Raw genomic sequence first — 17,896 nt, forward strand, 5'->3', positions numbered from 1 at the left:
AGCAGAACATGAAGAAACAGTAACAAGTGGCTTAAGTACAGAGCTGAACAGAAAGAACCAAACCACTTATGTCTAATAAAACTGCTCGACTGAAACTAATATAGATATGTTCAAAATAAAGTTTGAGATTATTGTTTAGAATCAAATTTGAAGAATTTCTTGATAAAATATAAATCTGTTCTTTTGAAACTGGAAATGAACTAGCAATTGATAAACAGCTAGAGACTTATTAACCCATCCTACACAGATAAGGAAATAAGTGACAAAGTCTCTTGCACTGAAGTTATGTATTTTAACAGCTTTACATGTAATATATATAAAAAACTGTAAGTGCTTTTCTCCAATTTAAAAATCTAAAGAATTCAAAAATAAGGCATTCAATATTTGAAAAAAGTACAGATTTACAAAATGTGTATATTCTGTCATGAAAACTCCACACCAACATTATACACTTGGAAAAAAATACAAACAGGATATATTACAAATTTATGTAAGCAATAACTTAGTTCACACCATGCAATAAAAAGTACATTAATCAAGATACACAAGCTTTTGTAGGTTCTAAACTGAAGGACTTTTGTTTTCTTTCTGCAGAATCCTTAAAACCTGTGGCACTTAAAATTTGTTAGCCTTTCTACTGAGAGGTAAATTATACACAACGATGATGAAAAAGATTAACAGACCAGTTGTCTATTATGAATCATTCCAGCTTTGTTCAACAATGGCTGAAACTCTTTTCTCATATTCTCGTTTGTTTTCCTGATAAAGCTGTGCTGCCTGACTATTGGCTGGACTGTTTGGATTGGGCTCATCCAGCAGAGACTAGAAGGAAAGAAGAAAAAAACAGATTCGCAGTTATTCTTTATATTAACATGGTCAGATAACAAGCATAGAACTTACACAAAATGGCAGAAATTAGTATGTCTTAAATGTTTTTAGGTCTAAAAGACCGAAAGCCACTTTTCAGAAATGGTTTGATAACTACAGTTAAGATTTCTGCTGCCAGAGAACTTAAGCTTCTAAAATAAACCACTCTCAAATGACTTAAGAACTCTGATTTCAAATAGACTAGGAAAAAAAGAACAATCTTCAGTATACTAACACATTAAACTAGGAAATAAGCAGTTTGATTTGGTTAATACACAACAATCTGAAAAGTTAATCTTGTTTCCTTTAATCGATAAAACATATACATCTAGTGGCAAAGCAATAGGAAGGTTATAAAGAATATTTATAAGCCCTGGCTGACGTAGCTCAGTGGATTGAGCGCGGGCTGCGAACCAAAGTGTCGCAGGTTCGATTCCCAGTCAGGGCACATGCCTGGGTTGCAGGCCATGGTCCCCAGCAACTGCACATTGATGTCTGTCTGTCTGTCTCTTCCCTCTCTAAAAATAAATAAATTAAATCTTAAAAAAAAAAAAAAAAAGAATATTTATAAGATGACCCTAATTAAAGCAGGTGTGATAAAAAAGCTTTAAAAAGATCACAAACCAAAATGTAACTTCTGCTCCCCTCAAATCCATGTAACTAAAACACAACTATGGACCATTCTGCCAGAGTGACACAGAATTTCTTGGATGAGGCAGCATACTCAACGCTTCTCTGCACTTGATGGTTTCCTGAGGTCCCTATGGTTTTCTAAGCAATCATCTTCATCTGTCCCCAAGATTTTTCATTCTCCTCCACAATCTCTGGCTATACCTTCATGGTATGAATAACACTTGAGCTCTTGCAACATTTACTTACACATGAGCAAGAAAATAATGGTGGATTTGATATAAGTTGGTCACTAAGGAAAAAGCAGACCAGCCATCTGAGAATCATGGGTTTTTGTTTGAGCTCTGCCACTGGTGACCTGGGTGGGTGCTGGGAAGGTCTGTTTGCTCACTTGGTCTTTAGATTATACCTAAAGGAGCCAAATGGATCACACATGGCCTTGAAAAATTATGATGCGTCTTAACACACTTACCTGAATTGACGTTAAAATAGAAGACACATCGTATGTTGGACTCCATCGATTCTGAAGGATATCTAAACATATGCTACCGTCAGCATACACTGCAAAGACAACACTAAAACTGGTTACACATTAACTCTAAAAGGTACACATCTAAAAGGTAAGACTCTTTACTATAAACAGAATGCTTGGCAAAGACAAGTTTTGAACATTAGGCAAGAGCTAAACTCCCTTTTGTCTCGTAGGAAAACCAGTCATAAACTAAGGTCTCTTACTTTGTACCTTTTCATAAGGAGGCTGAGTGAGACTAAACTTTTCCAACACACCATATAGCAAATCTGTTTAAATTCCGTATTTCTATAAGACTGTCAGCTGATTTCTCAAAAGAAACTTGCAGGCTAGAAGGGATTGGTAAGAAATATTCAAAGTCATGAAAAGCAGGGACCTACAGCCAAGATTGCTCTACCCAGCAAAGATATCATTTAGAATCGAAGGGCAGATAAAGAGCTTCCCAGACAAGGAAAAACTAAAGGAGTTCATCATCACCATACCATTATTATATGAAATGTTAAAGGGATTTATTTAAGATCAAAACTATGAGCAATAAAATGGCAACAAATACATATCTATCAATAACTGAATCTAGAAAACTAAGCAAACAAGAACAGAGACAGAATCGTGGATAGAGTGTTTTGATGGTTGCCAGTTGGGAGAGGGATATGGGGGAATGGGTGAAGTGGTGACGGGATGAAGAAGTACAAATAGGTAGTTACAGACTAGCCATGGAGATGTAAAGTATAGTATAGGAAATGGAGTAGCCAAAGAACTTCTACACATGACCCATGAACAATGGTGTGTGGTCTGCTTGAGGCAGTGGGGGTTGCTGGGTAAAAAGGGTGGCAGAGGGGGAAAAATTGGGACAACCGTAATAACAGAATCAATAAAATATAATTTTTTTGAAAAGAAATGAATGAAAACTTCTGTATTGCTAAACATTCTTAAATAAAATTCTGGAAAGTTTCTTCTATAAAAAAACGAAAAAAGTTTCTTCTTTAACAGCAATTCTACTCTCAGATATTACTTTAAAAGAAATAATAATGGACATGCAAAGTTTTATTTACATGTGTTCACTACAATACTATTTATAAAAGCTAAAAATTGGAAACTACCTTGTGGTCTGTAAAGAGGGCACTGGCTAAATAGTACATTAATATAACCCCAATTCCCTTAACAGCCACCAGAAATAATATCCATCTACCCTATACCAACTAATGTAGAAAGACATTCATAATGTATTACATCAATTTTCCACTTATTTATATAGGATAATTCCATTTATGTAAAGAATTACATATAAATATTTTCATTTGAGATACATGCAGTTACACACATACTTGTAAGACTAAATGACAAAATATAAGTAGTAGATATGTGTAGATAGTAGGATTATAAAGGATCTTATTTTCTTTTTCTTGTATTTTGTGATTTGTTTTTACACTGAGTATGCATTCCTTATAAAATTTGAAAAAATAAAAATCAAGTAATATGTCTTAGAAGTCTAATACTTGGGAGGCACTTCCCTCATCTCTTGAACTCATTATGTGGAAATACAATGAACATAATAAATGTTTATCCATTTACAAGACTATACATCTGTATGATAAATTTCCAGAAGTAGAACTGCTGATGTGTTGAGGGAGGGTAAATGAATATAAATGTTATAGATACTGCCAGCTTGTAGAAAGCTTCATGGAGCAAGCCAGATCACTCTACATAAAAATAGCAATGCAGTTTTGGGGGGAACAGGAGGCAAAAATTACACTTGAGTACTGTCATTCCACAGGACTCTGTGCTCAGTCCTCCTATTCCTTCTTCCCTTTACATACCCTCTGGGCAATGCTATTCACTCCCGTGGCCTCAATCACTATCATGTGCTAGGTACTTCCACTGTTAGCTTTAGACCAGATTCTAACTCTCACCTTAAAAGGAGCATAGTCAACCGCTACTGTGATCCACAGGAATATCAAATTTAGGAAGCCCAAAGCAAAAACCATCACCTCTATAAATCTCATAAAAGTGTAAGATGATTTTAAAGTTTTCAACTAGTAACTATTTATGAGAAATAATCACAAAGTAAACAAGAAACAAAATATGCTACATCCATACAATGGATTATCATTCAGGAATAAAAGGAACTGAAGTACAGATATGTGTTACAATGTAGATGAACCCTGAAAGCTATGCTTGCTAGCTTAAGTTAGTCACAAAGAACCACATCTATTATATGATTCCATTTACAGGAAAACTCCAGAAGAGGCAAATCTATAGAAACAGAAAATAAATCAGTGGTTGCTTAGGGCTGGAGGGGTTGGGAGAAATGGGGAGTGACTGCTGACAAGCACAAGTGTGGTGCACACAAGAAGCAACCACATACTGATGTTTCCCTCCCTCTCTTTCTCCTTCCCTTCCCCCTCTCTAAAAATAAATAAAATCTAGCCCTGGCTGGCATAGCTCAGTAGATTGAGTGTGGGCTGCGAACCAAAGTGTCGCAGGTTTGATTCCCAGTCAGGGTACATGCCTGGGTTGCAGGCCATGACCCCCAGCAACTGCACATTGATGTTTTTCTCTCTCTCTTTCTCCCTCCCTTCCCTCTCTAAAAATAAATAAAAATGTTTAAAAAAATAAAAATAAATAAAATCTTTTTTAAAAAGAAAAATGCTCATGTATATAAAAAATCACTTGACATAAAACATACCAATTTTGTGCAGTTATTTATATTTTAAAAAGCTAAATTTTCAGTGACAAATTATTTTCTGCATCTTTCAAATTTCTACAAATAAATTACTTTAAAATCAGAAATCATTAAAACAAAACAACTTTATCTCAAATTTGGTACCTGGGTAAGGTTCCAGATTACAAAAACTGTGGCTAACACTGACATGGAAGCAACATCTAGAAGTGGGCTCTGAGAGTTGAGAAGTATGGAGTAAGATTGAAGAGGAAGGAAACAACTCCCCCCACCCCCACCATCATTTGCAAAGTCTAATAAGTTGCTACTTACCATTTGGATGAAACATTTTGGATAAAAACCTAACAGTTGGCGGTTTATTTGGATATTCTTCAGAAAATTCTATTACTAGTTTAAAAGTACCTAGATAGAAAACAAACCAAAATAATTATAGTAAAGACAACCATAATTTTAAACCTCTTCATCAATGATTTCTCAGCCCATACTGGTTTTTGCACCACATAAAAATTAACGTGAATTCTGGGTCAGTACATAAAACATAATAATATACTTGTATTTATGTCAAACTGGTAACACCCAACACTGATGAGCACTCAGGGAACTAATCTGTCAGTTTTAAAAGGCAATTTGGTCCTAGCTACCAGAACTTAAAATGTACATCAGGAGAAATACAGGTAGTTAAATAACGAGGCTGTAGTTACAGTCTAGAAGGGGCGAGCCCAGAGGATTCTCAGAGCAGGAGGCTATCACATGACAGAGCTTAGATTGAAGTCATGGTGCTAACGTGAAAGGTCCATTCTGTCCCGTGACAATCCCTTCACTTCGGGATGTCAGGAATCAGTAAGCATCAGGGTAACTGCTGACTTTTGTTGGTTATAAATCAACATGATACATTTTGGTCAGTCTGTATCAGTAGCTTCTGGTCAAGAGAAACCTATGCATTTTTCAAAAATCACTCATTTGCAGCAAAGTAAGTCTGTTCATAGTGAACAAATAACTCTCAACTCCAATCCAAATCCACTCCACAGAAATAACACTATTACTGGTTTTGGGTTTGTCTTTCTAGATGACTTTTTTGTTTAGTTCCTATTTAGAGTCCTTTTATTTTGAGGAAATTCACCTCAAAGGTGAGTTGGTTGGAGAGGTCCTCCCTCTAATTCCAACTCCTTGGACATGCTTATTCCTAATGAAGTCAGTAAAAATCTTTTTAAAAATCTAAAAACAAACAAACAAACAAACAAACAAACCCCCCAAACAACAAAAACCCTTAAATAACCTAAATTCTAAGCTTAAATATTTCATATTTATATTCTTCATTTCATTAGGCATATATTTGGTATACAAACTCTACCTCTGTGTTTTTTGTTGTTTGGAAATTTGGGATTAGGTAGGCCAAAGATGTAAGTAAACTCAAAGGCGGTATCTACTTCACATTTTGGTATATTAACAGAGGTACTATAAAATATATAGTTAAATTAGCAAAGACAGCCTTACACCTAATTATGTCTTTTTAAAGCTTACATTTTAATTTTTTTCATTACAAAAATGTACCATGTAAAAATTTCAAGCAAACACAAATGTAAAAGTTATTTTTAAACTTTTATGCATGTAATAGCATATTGTTTTATGATATCACCACCAAAAATAAAAGTAATTTCATTTTTAAATGCTGGCTCTCTAATAACCAGTTTGCAACAAATCCCTACAAGCTGCCTCCAGCTCACCACTGGCCATAACTATTAATATGCATTGTATTAGAAATTGTAACCAGAAAATCATAAAATATATATCATTAGTAACTACAGACTCATTACACATTTGCCTAAGTAACACTTAATGAAAAAATAACTATCTTTCCCCAAAGCTAGTGAGAAGTGAAGCACTGTTTTACATTTTTGCAAATTTCTTTAATGGCTGCCTTAACAGAAGACAGCTGGATTCTCTTAGCCGCTTCTGCACTCAATCTGTTGCAATATGCTGTTTTGGTTGAAGAACATGAAGAAAATCAGACATCACACAATTACATAAATGAAAAAGTAAGTACCATATTTTGCCGTGTATAATGTGCACATTTTTACCCAAATTTTTGAGGAATAAGAGTGTGCATTATACATGGGTAGTACCTGAACTACTTTATATCTGTTCTTTTGTTTTGTAATTATTTATTACATAAAATTTCTTATATGTTCTAAAATAAATGCTAAAATTCCTTTATAATACAAAAACAAGTATCTAAATATAAATAATCAAATTAAAAAATTAAGATTGTTTTCCTGAAAGTTTGGGCCAAAAATGTGGGTATCCAACATACATGGGGGTGCATTATACATGGCAAAATACGGTATTTTCATAGCCTTTCCAGATAATTGCAGATTTTTTTTGATATTACACCAAAGAAATGGTAGGTTTTTTAAAGGTTAGTCGCAATGTAAAATCTGAAACCATATATATAATTAAACCTTTTGTGTCATTTATATTTGGAAAACATTGTTTCATTGTTATACAACTTTTCCAAATGTCACCATATTCCATTATACACCATCCGCCCAAAAATCACAATAGGCAATACTACCTATTAAGATTTCTCATCAGAGAAATCTTAAAAGTATTGGGAAGCTGTCATTTTATCAGCAGCAACAAGTACTGTCAGCTGCCTTCCATGACCTAACAGCTCACTTAGGTAATTTTTGAGAACATGTCTGCCAAGTACTCAAACCTAAAGAATCAGTCTGTCTGTCAGTCATTCTTTCAAGTAAAAACGTTCCATGAGAAAAGCAAAAGTTCAAGTTGCAACCCTAACAACTGCAGAAGTGCTTTTCCTCAAGACAATCACCATACTCTGGTACACAAGAAGTGCTGTATGCATACTTCCCACTTCATCACAGAGTATTATGGAAAAGATCTATCTATACTCAAGGGTCAGAATTTATAGTATTAGTAACTTACACTTTTCATCAAGATTTTTTAAAGTGAATACTGGTGTCTTTAAAAATTCGGAAAGTATGAAGACTATTAGTACCGTCTGGTCCACTGTCTTGATTTGTGCCAAGACACTAAACTGCTTGGGTCCAGTTTTAGTCACTAATATGCTTTTGTACCATCAGTGTAAATGCCAATACAGTGAGGCAAACGATGTTTTTGTATTGCTATGAAGACAGTTTTGATCACGTGAAATCCCTGAAAGGGTCTCAGGGACCTTAAGGAATTTATGGACCACCCCTGAGAAGACCAGGTATAGAGTAAAAAGCTTAAATCCTTTAAGTGCCTCTCTTTAATTCCTAACCTCAACCTAGAGATAACCACTTATAACAGTGTGGTACATAACCCTTTAATATACACACACACTTGCATGTATGTACTTAGTAAAAGCATGATACTGCAACATACATTATTCTGTAATGTTGTCTTGTTCAGTCTACCTTATTCCTGAAGAAGTTTATAATACTGCCCTAATCAGTGTGGCTCAGTTAGTTGGGTATCATCCCACAAAGTGAAAGGTCATCAAGGTCGCCAATTTGATTCACGGTCAGGGCACACACCTGGAGTACAGATTCAGTCCCCAGATGGGATGTGTATGTAGGACAGTGTTTCTCTCCCTCTCCTCCTCCCTCCTTTCCCCTCTCCAAAAATAAATAAATAAAATCCTAAAAAAAGGGGGGGGGGCTGCAAAATATGCCTTTTTAAACAAAAAGTATTATATAACATGAGAGAGTCTAGCTGTATCATAATTTGCTGTTTCCTCTATTGGGCATTCAGGTCATCTCCTTAAAAAATGGTGCTGCAATCAATCGTACAAATATCCTTGATGCATTAATGCTGAAGCCATTCTGATAATTAAAACAAAATTTAAAAAAAATTTTTTAAATAAAAAATGCTAGAATTAGGGAAAATATGGTTAAAATCAATTTGAGAAACCCCATTATAAATATATATTAAAATGAGTTTTCCATTTCCCTGGCTCTTGATGGAAATACTGAATTTAGGATGTCAAAGATTATGCAGAATATTATTTACAGGTATTGAATACCAGCTGAATGTGAATCTACTGGCAGATTTATTTATTTATTTATTTATTTATTTAAAGATTTTATTCATTTTTAGGGAGAGGAGAAGGGAGAGACACAGGGAGAGAAACATCAATGTGTGGTTGCCTCCTGTGTACCCCCTGCTGGGTACCTGGCCTGAAACCCAGGCATGTGACCTAGACTGGGAATTGAACCTGTGACCCTTTGGTTTGCAGGCTGGCATTCAATCCACTGAGCCACAACAGCTAGGGCAGCTATGTATATTTAATGACAATTTCAGCTCAACATCCCTACCAATATAGGTAACAAAGAAAGAAGAAAAAAAGCATGATTACCCTCCTGCTATTTACCTCAGGAACATGTTAGCATGCTGCAAGGCCCTGAAATTAAAACTATTCTTAACATGGACTCTACCAGCTGGGCTTACAGTTTTATAGCCAAATATCAAAATAACAAGAGTAACTGGCAACCAAAGCTGGTCAAGCTGATGGGGAAAGCAAGTCCTGTAAACTAAAATTCTCAGTAGCAGTATTTAGTTTTAATTTGATCTATTAACAGAAAATTGTTTTAAGTAGATACACTGGTATCACAATTTCCTACTTAAAAAAGCCTCTTAATAGTAAAGAAAACATAAAGAGAACAACTTACCATCTTCAAAGGGTGTCCCTTCTGGTCTGAAAACAAGAAGAATTCTGATTAAAAAAAGGTTTTCCTTCCTTCATTCTGCTTTTTCCTGATTTTCAAGAGTGAAAAAGGATAAACTCAAAACAGAAAGTTGGGGCTCATTCTGATGATTTGTGGAGTTTTTAAGGCACTAGTTTAATATATCTTAACCCTAGATTTTCATAGATTAGGCATGAAAAGTAGCATTTTCTGAATTTTCCTTTTACAAAAAGCCATGATTTTAACACAAAAAATTCAGTTCATAAATACCAACCAGTCATTTTGTAAATGTGTATTCTTACAAGGTCCTATCTTACGTTACATCGGTAAAATGAAAAGCAATACCCTTTAGTTTAAGATAAGTATGACACCAAGACAGAGTATTCTGCTTTTCAACAGAACAATTTCTTGTTCAAACTAGATAAACATAACAGAATTATCAAGAAGGCCAGTTTCTTTTGCTCCAATCTTCTTGCCTCCATATATCAATTTCATCTTTCCTGAGCAGCACCATGAAGCTTGTTACTTGCATATTCAGGATCCCAAAGCAAGTTAGCATGAATTTAATATACATAATCACTTTAGAACAGAAACTATGCTCATTTTTCCACTAGTTTTTAAGGTGGACTCTTTTAACTAATTCAGAGGCAAATCAGAATTGTTCATGAAAGACTTTCCCTTCAAAGTTCTAGTGCAAACCCCTAGTTTAAAAACAGTAAAAGAAAAAAGATCAAGTGTGGAAAAAAACAAAGTTAAGGAAATTTTAAATTAGAAAACATTTATGCTATATATAATACGTAAAATATAAGACCGTTACTCAAAGACTCCTTTCAGCTACAGGCATTTGTTTGTATCCAGATTTGCTTCAGATATGATTTGTGCTTCACAGATAACCTTTTTAAATGAATTGAATGTAAGGCTCTCCACCAGCCTCCCCTCCTCAAAAAAAAAAAAAAAAGATTTTCTTCATTGTGGTGGTCTGGAACCAAACCTGCACTATCTCTGAGGTCTGCCTGTGTGTTTCACATTGGCTGTGAAACAATTTTCATTTAAATTCTCGCCACAGTTAATATCTTGGTATTTTTTGGTTCCTAGACTTTTGTAGAAACACTTTCTTGGTACAGTTGGTACAAAATTAAAACCCAAAGTCATTTTCTTCATTCCACCTCAACCTCTTTTCCTAGCTGCACATTTTTTCTTAAAGAATCACCACATCTATTAGTTGTTTTATCTCTAAACTCACCCAAATATAACTGCATTCCACTGCATGATGTTGTTTTCAGATGGTGCGCCACTGACACCCACAGGTGGGTCCTCTTGCAATCTAAAAATCCATCGTAGTAATTTTAAAATTTGAACATTCGAGTTACTAAAAAGTCCAAACATAACACCTATAGACTCTATACTATCTACTCTGAGACATAAACTGAATTTATTTCCTTGTTCTTGTGCTGAACTGGAATAAACAATCTGACAAAAAGAAAAAGAAAATTGACCAGGTATAAACTTATCAGATACAGCTCCAAATTATCACATTTTCCAAAGGGCTTGGGAGTATCCCTCTTCAAAAATCAGCAAGGTGAAGATATCTTCCAAGAATGGAGGTGTACAGGCTGCCCACAACCAAAAATAAATACCTCAAGTGCCAAAAACATGTTTACAGAACCATCAATTTTACTATTGTAATGCAGAGACTGAGAGCCCTAACCAAGGCATTTTGTGCAAAAAGGCCACCAACGCCCCCCCAACACAAAAAAAATTCCTCAGTGTAACCACTACTTATATCCAATTTGGATAGGAAACTAGTTTTAGGCACTAAAGTTACTTTGTCCCATTTGCTTCAACTAGCAATGGCTTTAAAATAATCAAAGGTTCAATTAGGTTTTCTGTCCCTTCCCATTTTAGAGGCTCTGCACTGACACTAAATCTACCTCTCAGATCAGGAGACTCAATACAAAGCTCCCTTCCAACATTTGTCACAAATTCTTGTAACCTGAAGACCCTTGGAGAACTACCAAAGGTACCGTGTGTCCGACTTGGAATAAAGCAGAGAGAAAGATGTAATAATACACATACACACACACACACACACACACACACACACACACACACACACACTGAAACAGAATAAAGCACAGAATAGCAGTTAAGATCTGGTAGTTTTATTATTGGAATTTCACTCATCCGAATTTCAGCTAATTTGTAAATCTACCGATTTCAAGCTTTAGAAGATGATTTTACACGAAATACGACTTCCCCTTTTAAAGACTCAGCAAAGTAAACGCTACATTTTCTCTCTCTCTACATACACATATGCCATGATTGTCCGGCGGTACGACACTGAAATTAATCCACATAAAAACGGGGTTTGTTATTTTTTAGTCAACCTCAAGATTGAGCCGCCCTGAACAGAAGCCTTCCAAGAAGTATGCTGCCCGACGCACACCGAGGGGAACCAGCTAAGAGAAATTCAATGATATATTGGCCAAAGCCCAAAACAATGGCTTCCGAAGGCCTCACCGACGGCCTCTCCACCCCGAGGTTGAGAAGGATTCCTGAGTGGCTAATCGAACTTTTCAGACCAGATACTTATCTCCATCAGGGCGGGTCCTCTCAGAAAAACCTTAGAAAAACGTGCAGAGGATCGCTGCGCTAAGTTTTTTCCCTTTGCCCCGCACCTCCAAGGAAAAGGTAAACAACTGAAAAAGTCACTTCCTCCTCGCCGGCCCCCACACCTCCTCGCCAGCGCCCGCGACACCTCCCCACCAAATCCCGCGTCGCAAAGGGAGACCTGGAGGCGCGGGTCAGCGCCCGGCCGGGGGAAGGCGCTCCCCCAGACTTCGGGGCTGCACACAGGGCTCCGCGCACCCGGCCCCGGGCGCGCTCCCAGCGGGCCCTGGCAGGCGGCGGCGCGGCTCGCGCCCAGGTCCCTAAGCCAGTTCTCAAGGTCCTCTCGGGCGGGCCAGGGGAGGGGAGGGGAGGAGGGAGTCGAGTTTCGGGGGCTGGGTTAACCACCTCCCGGCCTCGCGAGGCAGACCCCACCCTCACTGCGGAGGGGGGCGCCGTGCGCCCCGACGCTCCCCCTCCGAGCAGACCGCAGGGCCCAAGAACAAAGCTGATTGGCGCAGTGAGCCGGGAAAGCGCTGCTGCAAGGGGCCGCCTTGCGGGCTTAGGGAGGGGCACCGTACGGTGAGGATCAGGGGCTGGGGGTGGGGGGAAGGTTTGACCCTCGGGCAGCCGGCCCAACCAGGCAGCGGGGACTCCTGGGAGCCCATAGCCATCTTTTCACTTCTGGGGTGGACGCACAGCGAGAATTTCTTACGTCAGAGGAGCGAGCAAAAAGGATGAGGGAGTGCGAACGGGCGTTAGAACTGGCCTCCGGCCGCTCCCCCGGAGCCCACAGCCGGCCCGGAGGATCACGAAGGGAAGGTGTCCGGGATCCCCGCCCTGTAGGCCCGTAGTTCTAGGGAGCAACCGTCACCCCAGGCGAAGGGGAAGGGCCTTACCGCTTGAAATCCCGCATAAGCCTCCTCCGGGCGGGGGTCGACATGCTCCACAACTGCCCCGCAGTCCGTCTGAAAGAAAAGAGTCCCGCGCAGCCCCCCCACCCCCCGGCGCGGCGGCCGAATCACTGCGGGTCACCGCTACCGAGGCTGCACAAACAATCCTGCAATGACGTCTCCCTCCGCCGCCTCCAGATCCCTCCGCCCTCCGCCAGTACCACAGAGTGTGTGGGGGTTAGAAACATGGGGAAGAACGTATGAGACCTCCTGTGGGGGATTTTCTGCAAGGGGTTATCTATTTTGACTTCCTCAAATAATTGGAAAATTAGTATTCTCTGTGTTCAGACTAGGCATTGTGGATTAAGAGACACCGAAACCAAAACATCATCCTGTCTCTCCCCCTTTCATTGACTTAGGTCCGACCGAGTGGGGAAAAGAAGGACGCAAGCGGGGCCAGAGATTTCAGGGAAAGGCAGTGGGATGACGTAAGGCCACGTGACCGCTGGCGGCGTTGTCAACAATCCACCCTTGAGGGGGAGGTGGCGAAGTATCTAGAACCACGTGCCTCTATGACGCGATTAGAACTGGTCGCGTGAGAGCGTCCGCTGGATCTGAGTTTCAACCAGGTAGATGAAACTGGTAGTTAGGTAGACTGGACTGAGGACGGGCCAACATCCTTACTAGTTTCCCAAGCATTTGGTGCCTTGAACAGGAAGAGCAGTAGAAGTGGAAGAAGTCATGGAAAGCAAAGCTTGTTTTGCTTAAGTCTTTAAAACAAAGCTGAAAATAATTTGGATTTAAACTCCCCTCTGGTTGGTTCAGGGGCCTATCAAATCTGGTCATAGGGAAGAAAAAGTGAAGAGACTCCACTTTTTCAAGTGAGTGAGGTGTTTAATGCTGAGGCCCATACGAAGTAAAAACCCCTGATGTGCTTCCTTAGGGGAACCAAATAGCCTGTGTGGGCATTGCAGTAGGGTTTCCAGGGTTGGAAATTCTGGACAAATATCAAAGAATGGTGTAGATTGTCCAAGCGTTGTTCACGCTCCCTAGGAATGACAAAGTTTGTTTTTCCCGTTTGAAGGTTTTTGTCAGAATCCAGGGACTAGGCTATGATGGGGTGCTGTTGTTTTTGTCAAGAAATGTGGGGATGAGATCCCCAGAGAGCAGGATGTTGATGGGGGCTGGCTGTCAAAGGAACCTAGAAGTATGTTTCAAATCTGGGAGACATCATAAAGACATGAGTGAGGATTCTATGACTTGGATAACTCATTTCAGGTCTTCTACACGAGCAATTTAGGTGTAATTGCATCAGAATACACCCCCCCCCCCCTCCGCCACACACACACAGTAGTGGAGGGGTAGATCAGAGGTATTGACCCTTGTAGAGGACTCTGAACAATTTCATATCTATTAGGGTAATTCTTCAGCTCAAAGCAGAATGGGAGGGTAGAATGAGCCTTTGCATTGCCCGAAGCTGCCTATGGTGTTAAATGAAACCAGAGAGGGTTAAGTTTCCCCCTTTCCTGGTATCTTCTGTGGATAAAAAATGAGCCACATACTAAACCTCACAAGCACCGGAGGCCTGCATGGTGGGCCTTACAATTTCAGAGACCTAAAGTAGCCTCCTAGGATGGTCTGAAATGAAAACCTCCTAACTAAAAGTGAGTCAAGGAAGGTAGTCAGGTCCTTCCTACCCAGGCTTGACTACTGTCTTTTTGCATCTGTGATAACATTAGGAACGTCAGAGTAACCCCTTTTTCCAGACCCCTGGGGCAGTCTCCCCCTAGAACACGAGAATACTGAATCCCTCATTGTTTTCTTGTTCTCCGCATACCATCTTTATAAACTGTAAACGTTAACTATCCTATACTCACCAATGTAAAAGAAATATTTGAGTCTCCCTTTTACTTTTTATCCAGTCTGAGAGGTTTCCCTACGTGCCTTCTTCCACCTCCCTAATCAACAGTGAATTTCATGTTACCCCTTACATATTTGCTTTTGATTCTAATGTACAGAATGGTAAGGCTGCCATTTTTTGATTAAGAAAAGCTTACTTAGCATTTTCTTAATCCTTGAGATTTTGCTTCCTGGCACTGTCACTTTGGCTCAAGTAAACTAAAAAATTCTGTACATTTTTGGATGTTTCTTACATCAACACTCCCTTCAAACTCAGAATTCTATGTCTTGTTTTTGATAACTGCCTTTGTGATCGTTAGCCAGGCCTAACTCTTTTCCTTTAAAAAAAAAAAGAATTTATTTTTAGAGAGAGGGGAAGGGAAGGAGAAAGAGAGGGAGAGAAATATCAATGTGTGGTTGCACCTCCCACACCTCCTCTTGGGGACCTGGCCCACAACCTAGGTATGTGTCTTGACTAGGAATTGAACTGGGAACCCTTTGGTTTGCAGCCCGCGCTCACTCCGCTGAAATATACCAGCCAGGGTGGCAGGCTTAACTCTTGATAGGTCCTGCTGTTCATCCACAAATGTGATGCTTGAAATCATAAGCTGAATATTGTTTTTAACTCTTTTGCCTTCCTGCTATAGCAATCCTAACCTAACAACTAAGGATGAAGACGCACTGGTAGGATTATATACAGTGAAATGGTAAAGATAAACTTTAAAAAATCCATTATGTAATTTATCTAGCAATTTATAATTGTTTTGGAAACCTAGTTAATTTTCTAACATGAAATAACATTCTGACAAAATCAGTGAAGGTGTTTCATTAAAGCCTTAGAACACCAGTGTATAAGCAAGAATCTTTGGCTGTTGTGGTTACCAGGCCTGCCATAACCTATTTGTAGTGTTAAAAAAACAAAATTCAATAGAGTAAATTTGAAGATCTGATTGGCTCCAATTAAGCCATTCATGAATTGGGCAGCATCTCATTTAGCAACTATAAAGCCACTCTTAAGTTTTACAAAATGAAAGGTTTTGTAGGAAGAAGGGGAGACAAGGGAGCTATTAACAGAAGAACAGAAAGGATTATTTTTGGGCAGGGACAACTGTCTTGGGGTGGGAGAAGACAAAAAGGTTTTTATCATGCAAATTGTCTATTCTTTAATTAGAGGGGTGGGCAGGACCCATGTGATAGATTACTTCATTGGTGTTGACCAGGATATTCCAGGTAACCAGTCTGGAATTTTCTGGTCTAGGTTGTTTTTGGGAGAGGTTGAAAAAGCAATTAGATTCGGTATTAAGTGTACGTTTGGTATCATGGGTTTTTAGCACAAGTGATGCCATTTTGGGCCTATGGCTCAGTAAATAGTTTTAAAGGTGTAATTTTATAGTGAAGTTCTGTAGCTCTAGATTGTGAGGTCATGGAGGGCAGGGACTCTGATTCATGCTTTGCTCCTTGCAAATATTTTAAGTCCACAAATTTAATAGACTTTAGCAGCATAGAAACACTTGGTAAGTTTTTAAAATACCTATAATTTAAATTAGGCTCTCTGAGAGTAGGGCCTTTTAAAAAACTCACCTGATGTAATTTTAATGTGCATGGTAGAGTGGGACCAACTGGACTAGAATTTATTGGATAGTAATGATGTTTTCTCATTTAGGGAAAGTGAGAGTTGGCCTTTTAACATTTAACACTTTTTACAAAAAAATAAATAACTAAAGCCCCAAGAAAGTGGGTATTCCCTGGGAACTTGCTCAAGTGATATCCTTGTTATTCATTGGAGGCTGGAATGCCAGCAGAACGCCGAGTGTAGTTCTTAAGCAATTAGTTAACAGCCTTCCCCCCCCCCCCGCCCCCCCCCCCGGCCCCGTGCCCTTATATGTCCATCTAAGTGTAGTAGAAGCCACTGAATTAGTTGCTTTTCCAAAGAGGGAGTTTTACAGTTTTGACACATAACAAGGAGTTTTTTTTTAAAAGGATTACTATGAGCTTGAAAAAAAATTAAAAGCATATTGCAGGTGTTTAAGAAAGGTTCTTGATTTAAGAGCATCTTCTCCCCAGCATAAGGGTGAAAGTGCAAATTGAGCTCAAACTCAGGCCTATGGAATATGAATGTAACTAGGTAACTCAGAAAACTACAACTACACTAGGCTTGCTTGGAAGTCTTCTTTTACAAGTCCGTAGTACCTACTTAATGACACCAACCATCCTTTTAGGGCTCAGCACAAGCGGCAGGTGTTCTCTGGTGTGGGAAAAGAGGCAAAACGGCTGGACAAACCTGCGCCGCTGTTCCCCTTCCCTGCAGTATGTGCAGTCCTTCACACTGCAGTCAAGACGCCGCTTTGTGACGCCTCCCCTACCTCCGCTATAAACCAACTTTGTGAGAAGGTCCCAATTGGGCGTTTTGCAACCACTAATCCCTACCCGCAACACCAAGCGAACTTGCACTTCACGCACCCCAAGGGCTGGTCTACGCTTCTCATTTTCCCTTCCGGGTCAGGAAGCCGGGTCTATGTTCCGGTCTTGCGCAGTCGGCCGCAAGCGCGAGGCCGGCGGCATCGTTGCCATGGTAATGGGTGGCTCGGGGCTAGTGGGGCCAGCCGCCTAAGTAGGGCTGGGACTCCTCTGTCCCGACCCACCGGACTACACAATGGGCTGAGGCGGTGGCGGCTGCCCAGACGAGGTCGTCTGCCGCCGGCGAGGCTCGCGACACTGGTCTGGGACCATAAGACATCTGGTTTGAGGAGCGGGCGGTACCGAGGTTTTCTTGGGTCTCGGGACAGACCTGTGGGCGACTGCAGTATTGCGGGAACCTCCTATTTGACACGAGCATGACAGGAAGTGGGAAGAACAACCCTCGCCCCCATGACGGATGTTGACAGGTAGTGAAGGAATCTTAAAACTTAGTGTTGATGATAATAACCGAGACAACGGAGGCTCCCGAAGTTCTGGTGAGGGCCCAGGCCCCACAAAGACACCTTACTGCCGAGCTGGCAGTTTCCAAAGATAAACGATGTCTGTGGAAACGATTCTTATTTTTCCTATGTTTCTATATTTTAAAGTATGGGTTTATTGTGGAAATGCATTGTCCAGCTTGAAT

At 39.7% G+C, this 17,896-nt stretch overlaps 2 protein-coding genes across 5 annotated transcripts in view; one reads left to right on the plus strand and one right to left on the minus strand.

Annotated features, from left to right (window-relative positions):
* Positions 1-272: 272 nt before the first annotated feature.
* On the minus strand, positions 273-13,072 carry UBE2B (ubiquitin conjugating enzyme E2 B). 3 transcript variants are annotated; one of them, XM_045826981.1, is made up of 6 exons: positions 12,901-13,072; positions 10,638-10,718; positions 9,380-9,405; positions 5,019-5,108; positions 1,970-2,031; positions 273-822 (listed from the first exon to the last, which is right to left on the minus strand). In XM_045826981.1, the coding sequence occupies exons 1-6, from the start codon at positions 12,942-12,944 to the stop codon at positions 694-696; spliced, it is 432 nt and encodes a 143-aa protein (XP_045682937.1). In that variant the 5' UTR covers positions 12,945-13,072; the 3' UTR covers positions 273-693. The 3 variants fall into 3 exon arrangements, with proteins under 3 accessions (XP_045682937.1, XP_045682930.1, XP_045682944.1); XM_045826974.1 differs by having other exon boundaries at positions 1,970-2,058; positions 12,901-13,068; XM_045826988.1 differs by lacking the exon at positions 12,901-13,072 and adding an exon at positions 12,186-12,327 and having other exon boundaries at positions 1,970-2,058.
* Positions 13,073-17,362: 4,290 nt separating this feature from the next.
* CDKL3 (cyclin dependent kinase like 3) overlaps positions 17,363-17,896 on the plus strand; it is a 38,714-nt gene continuing 38,180 nt past the window's right edge. For both annotated transcript variants that reach the window (XM_045818634.1, XM_045818625.1), the window contains exon 1: positions 17,363-17,678. The gene's annotated coding sequence lies outside the window, so the exon portion shown is untranslated. The remainder of the gene's footprint in view (positions 17,679-17,896) is intronic.

Source organism: Phyllostomus hastatus, unplaced genomic scaffold (genome assembly GCF_019186645.2).
Source record: "Phyllostomus hastatus isolate PE091 unplaced genomic scaffold, TTU_PhHast_1.1 phas_contig_150, whole genome shotgun sequence".
NCBI lineage: Eukaryota > Metazoa > Chordata > Mammalia > Chiroptera > Phyllostomidae > Phyllostomus > Phyllostomus hastatus.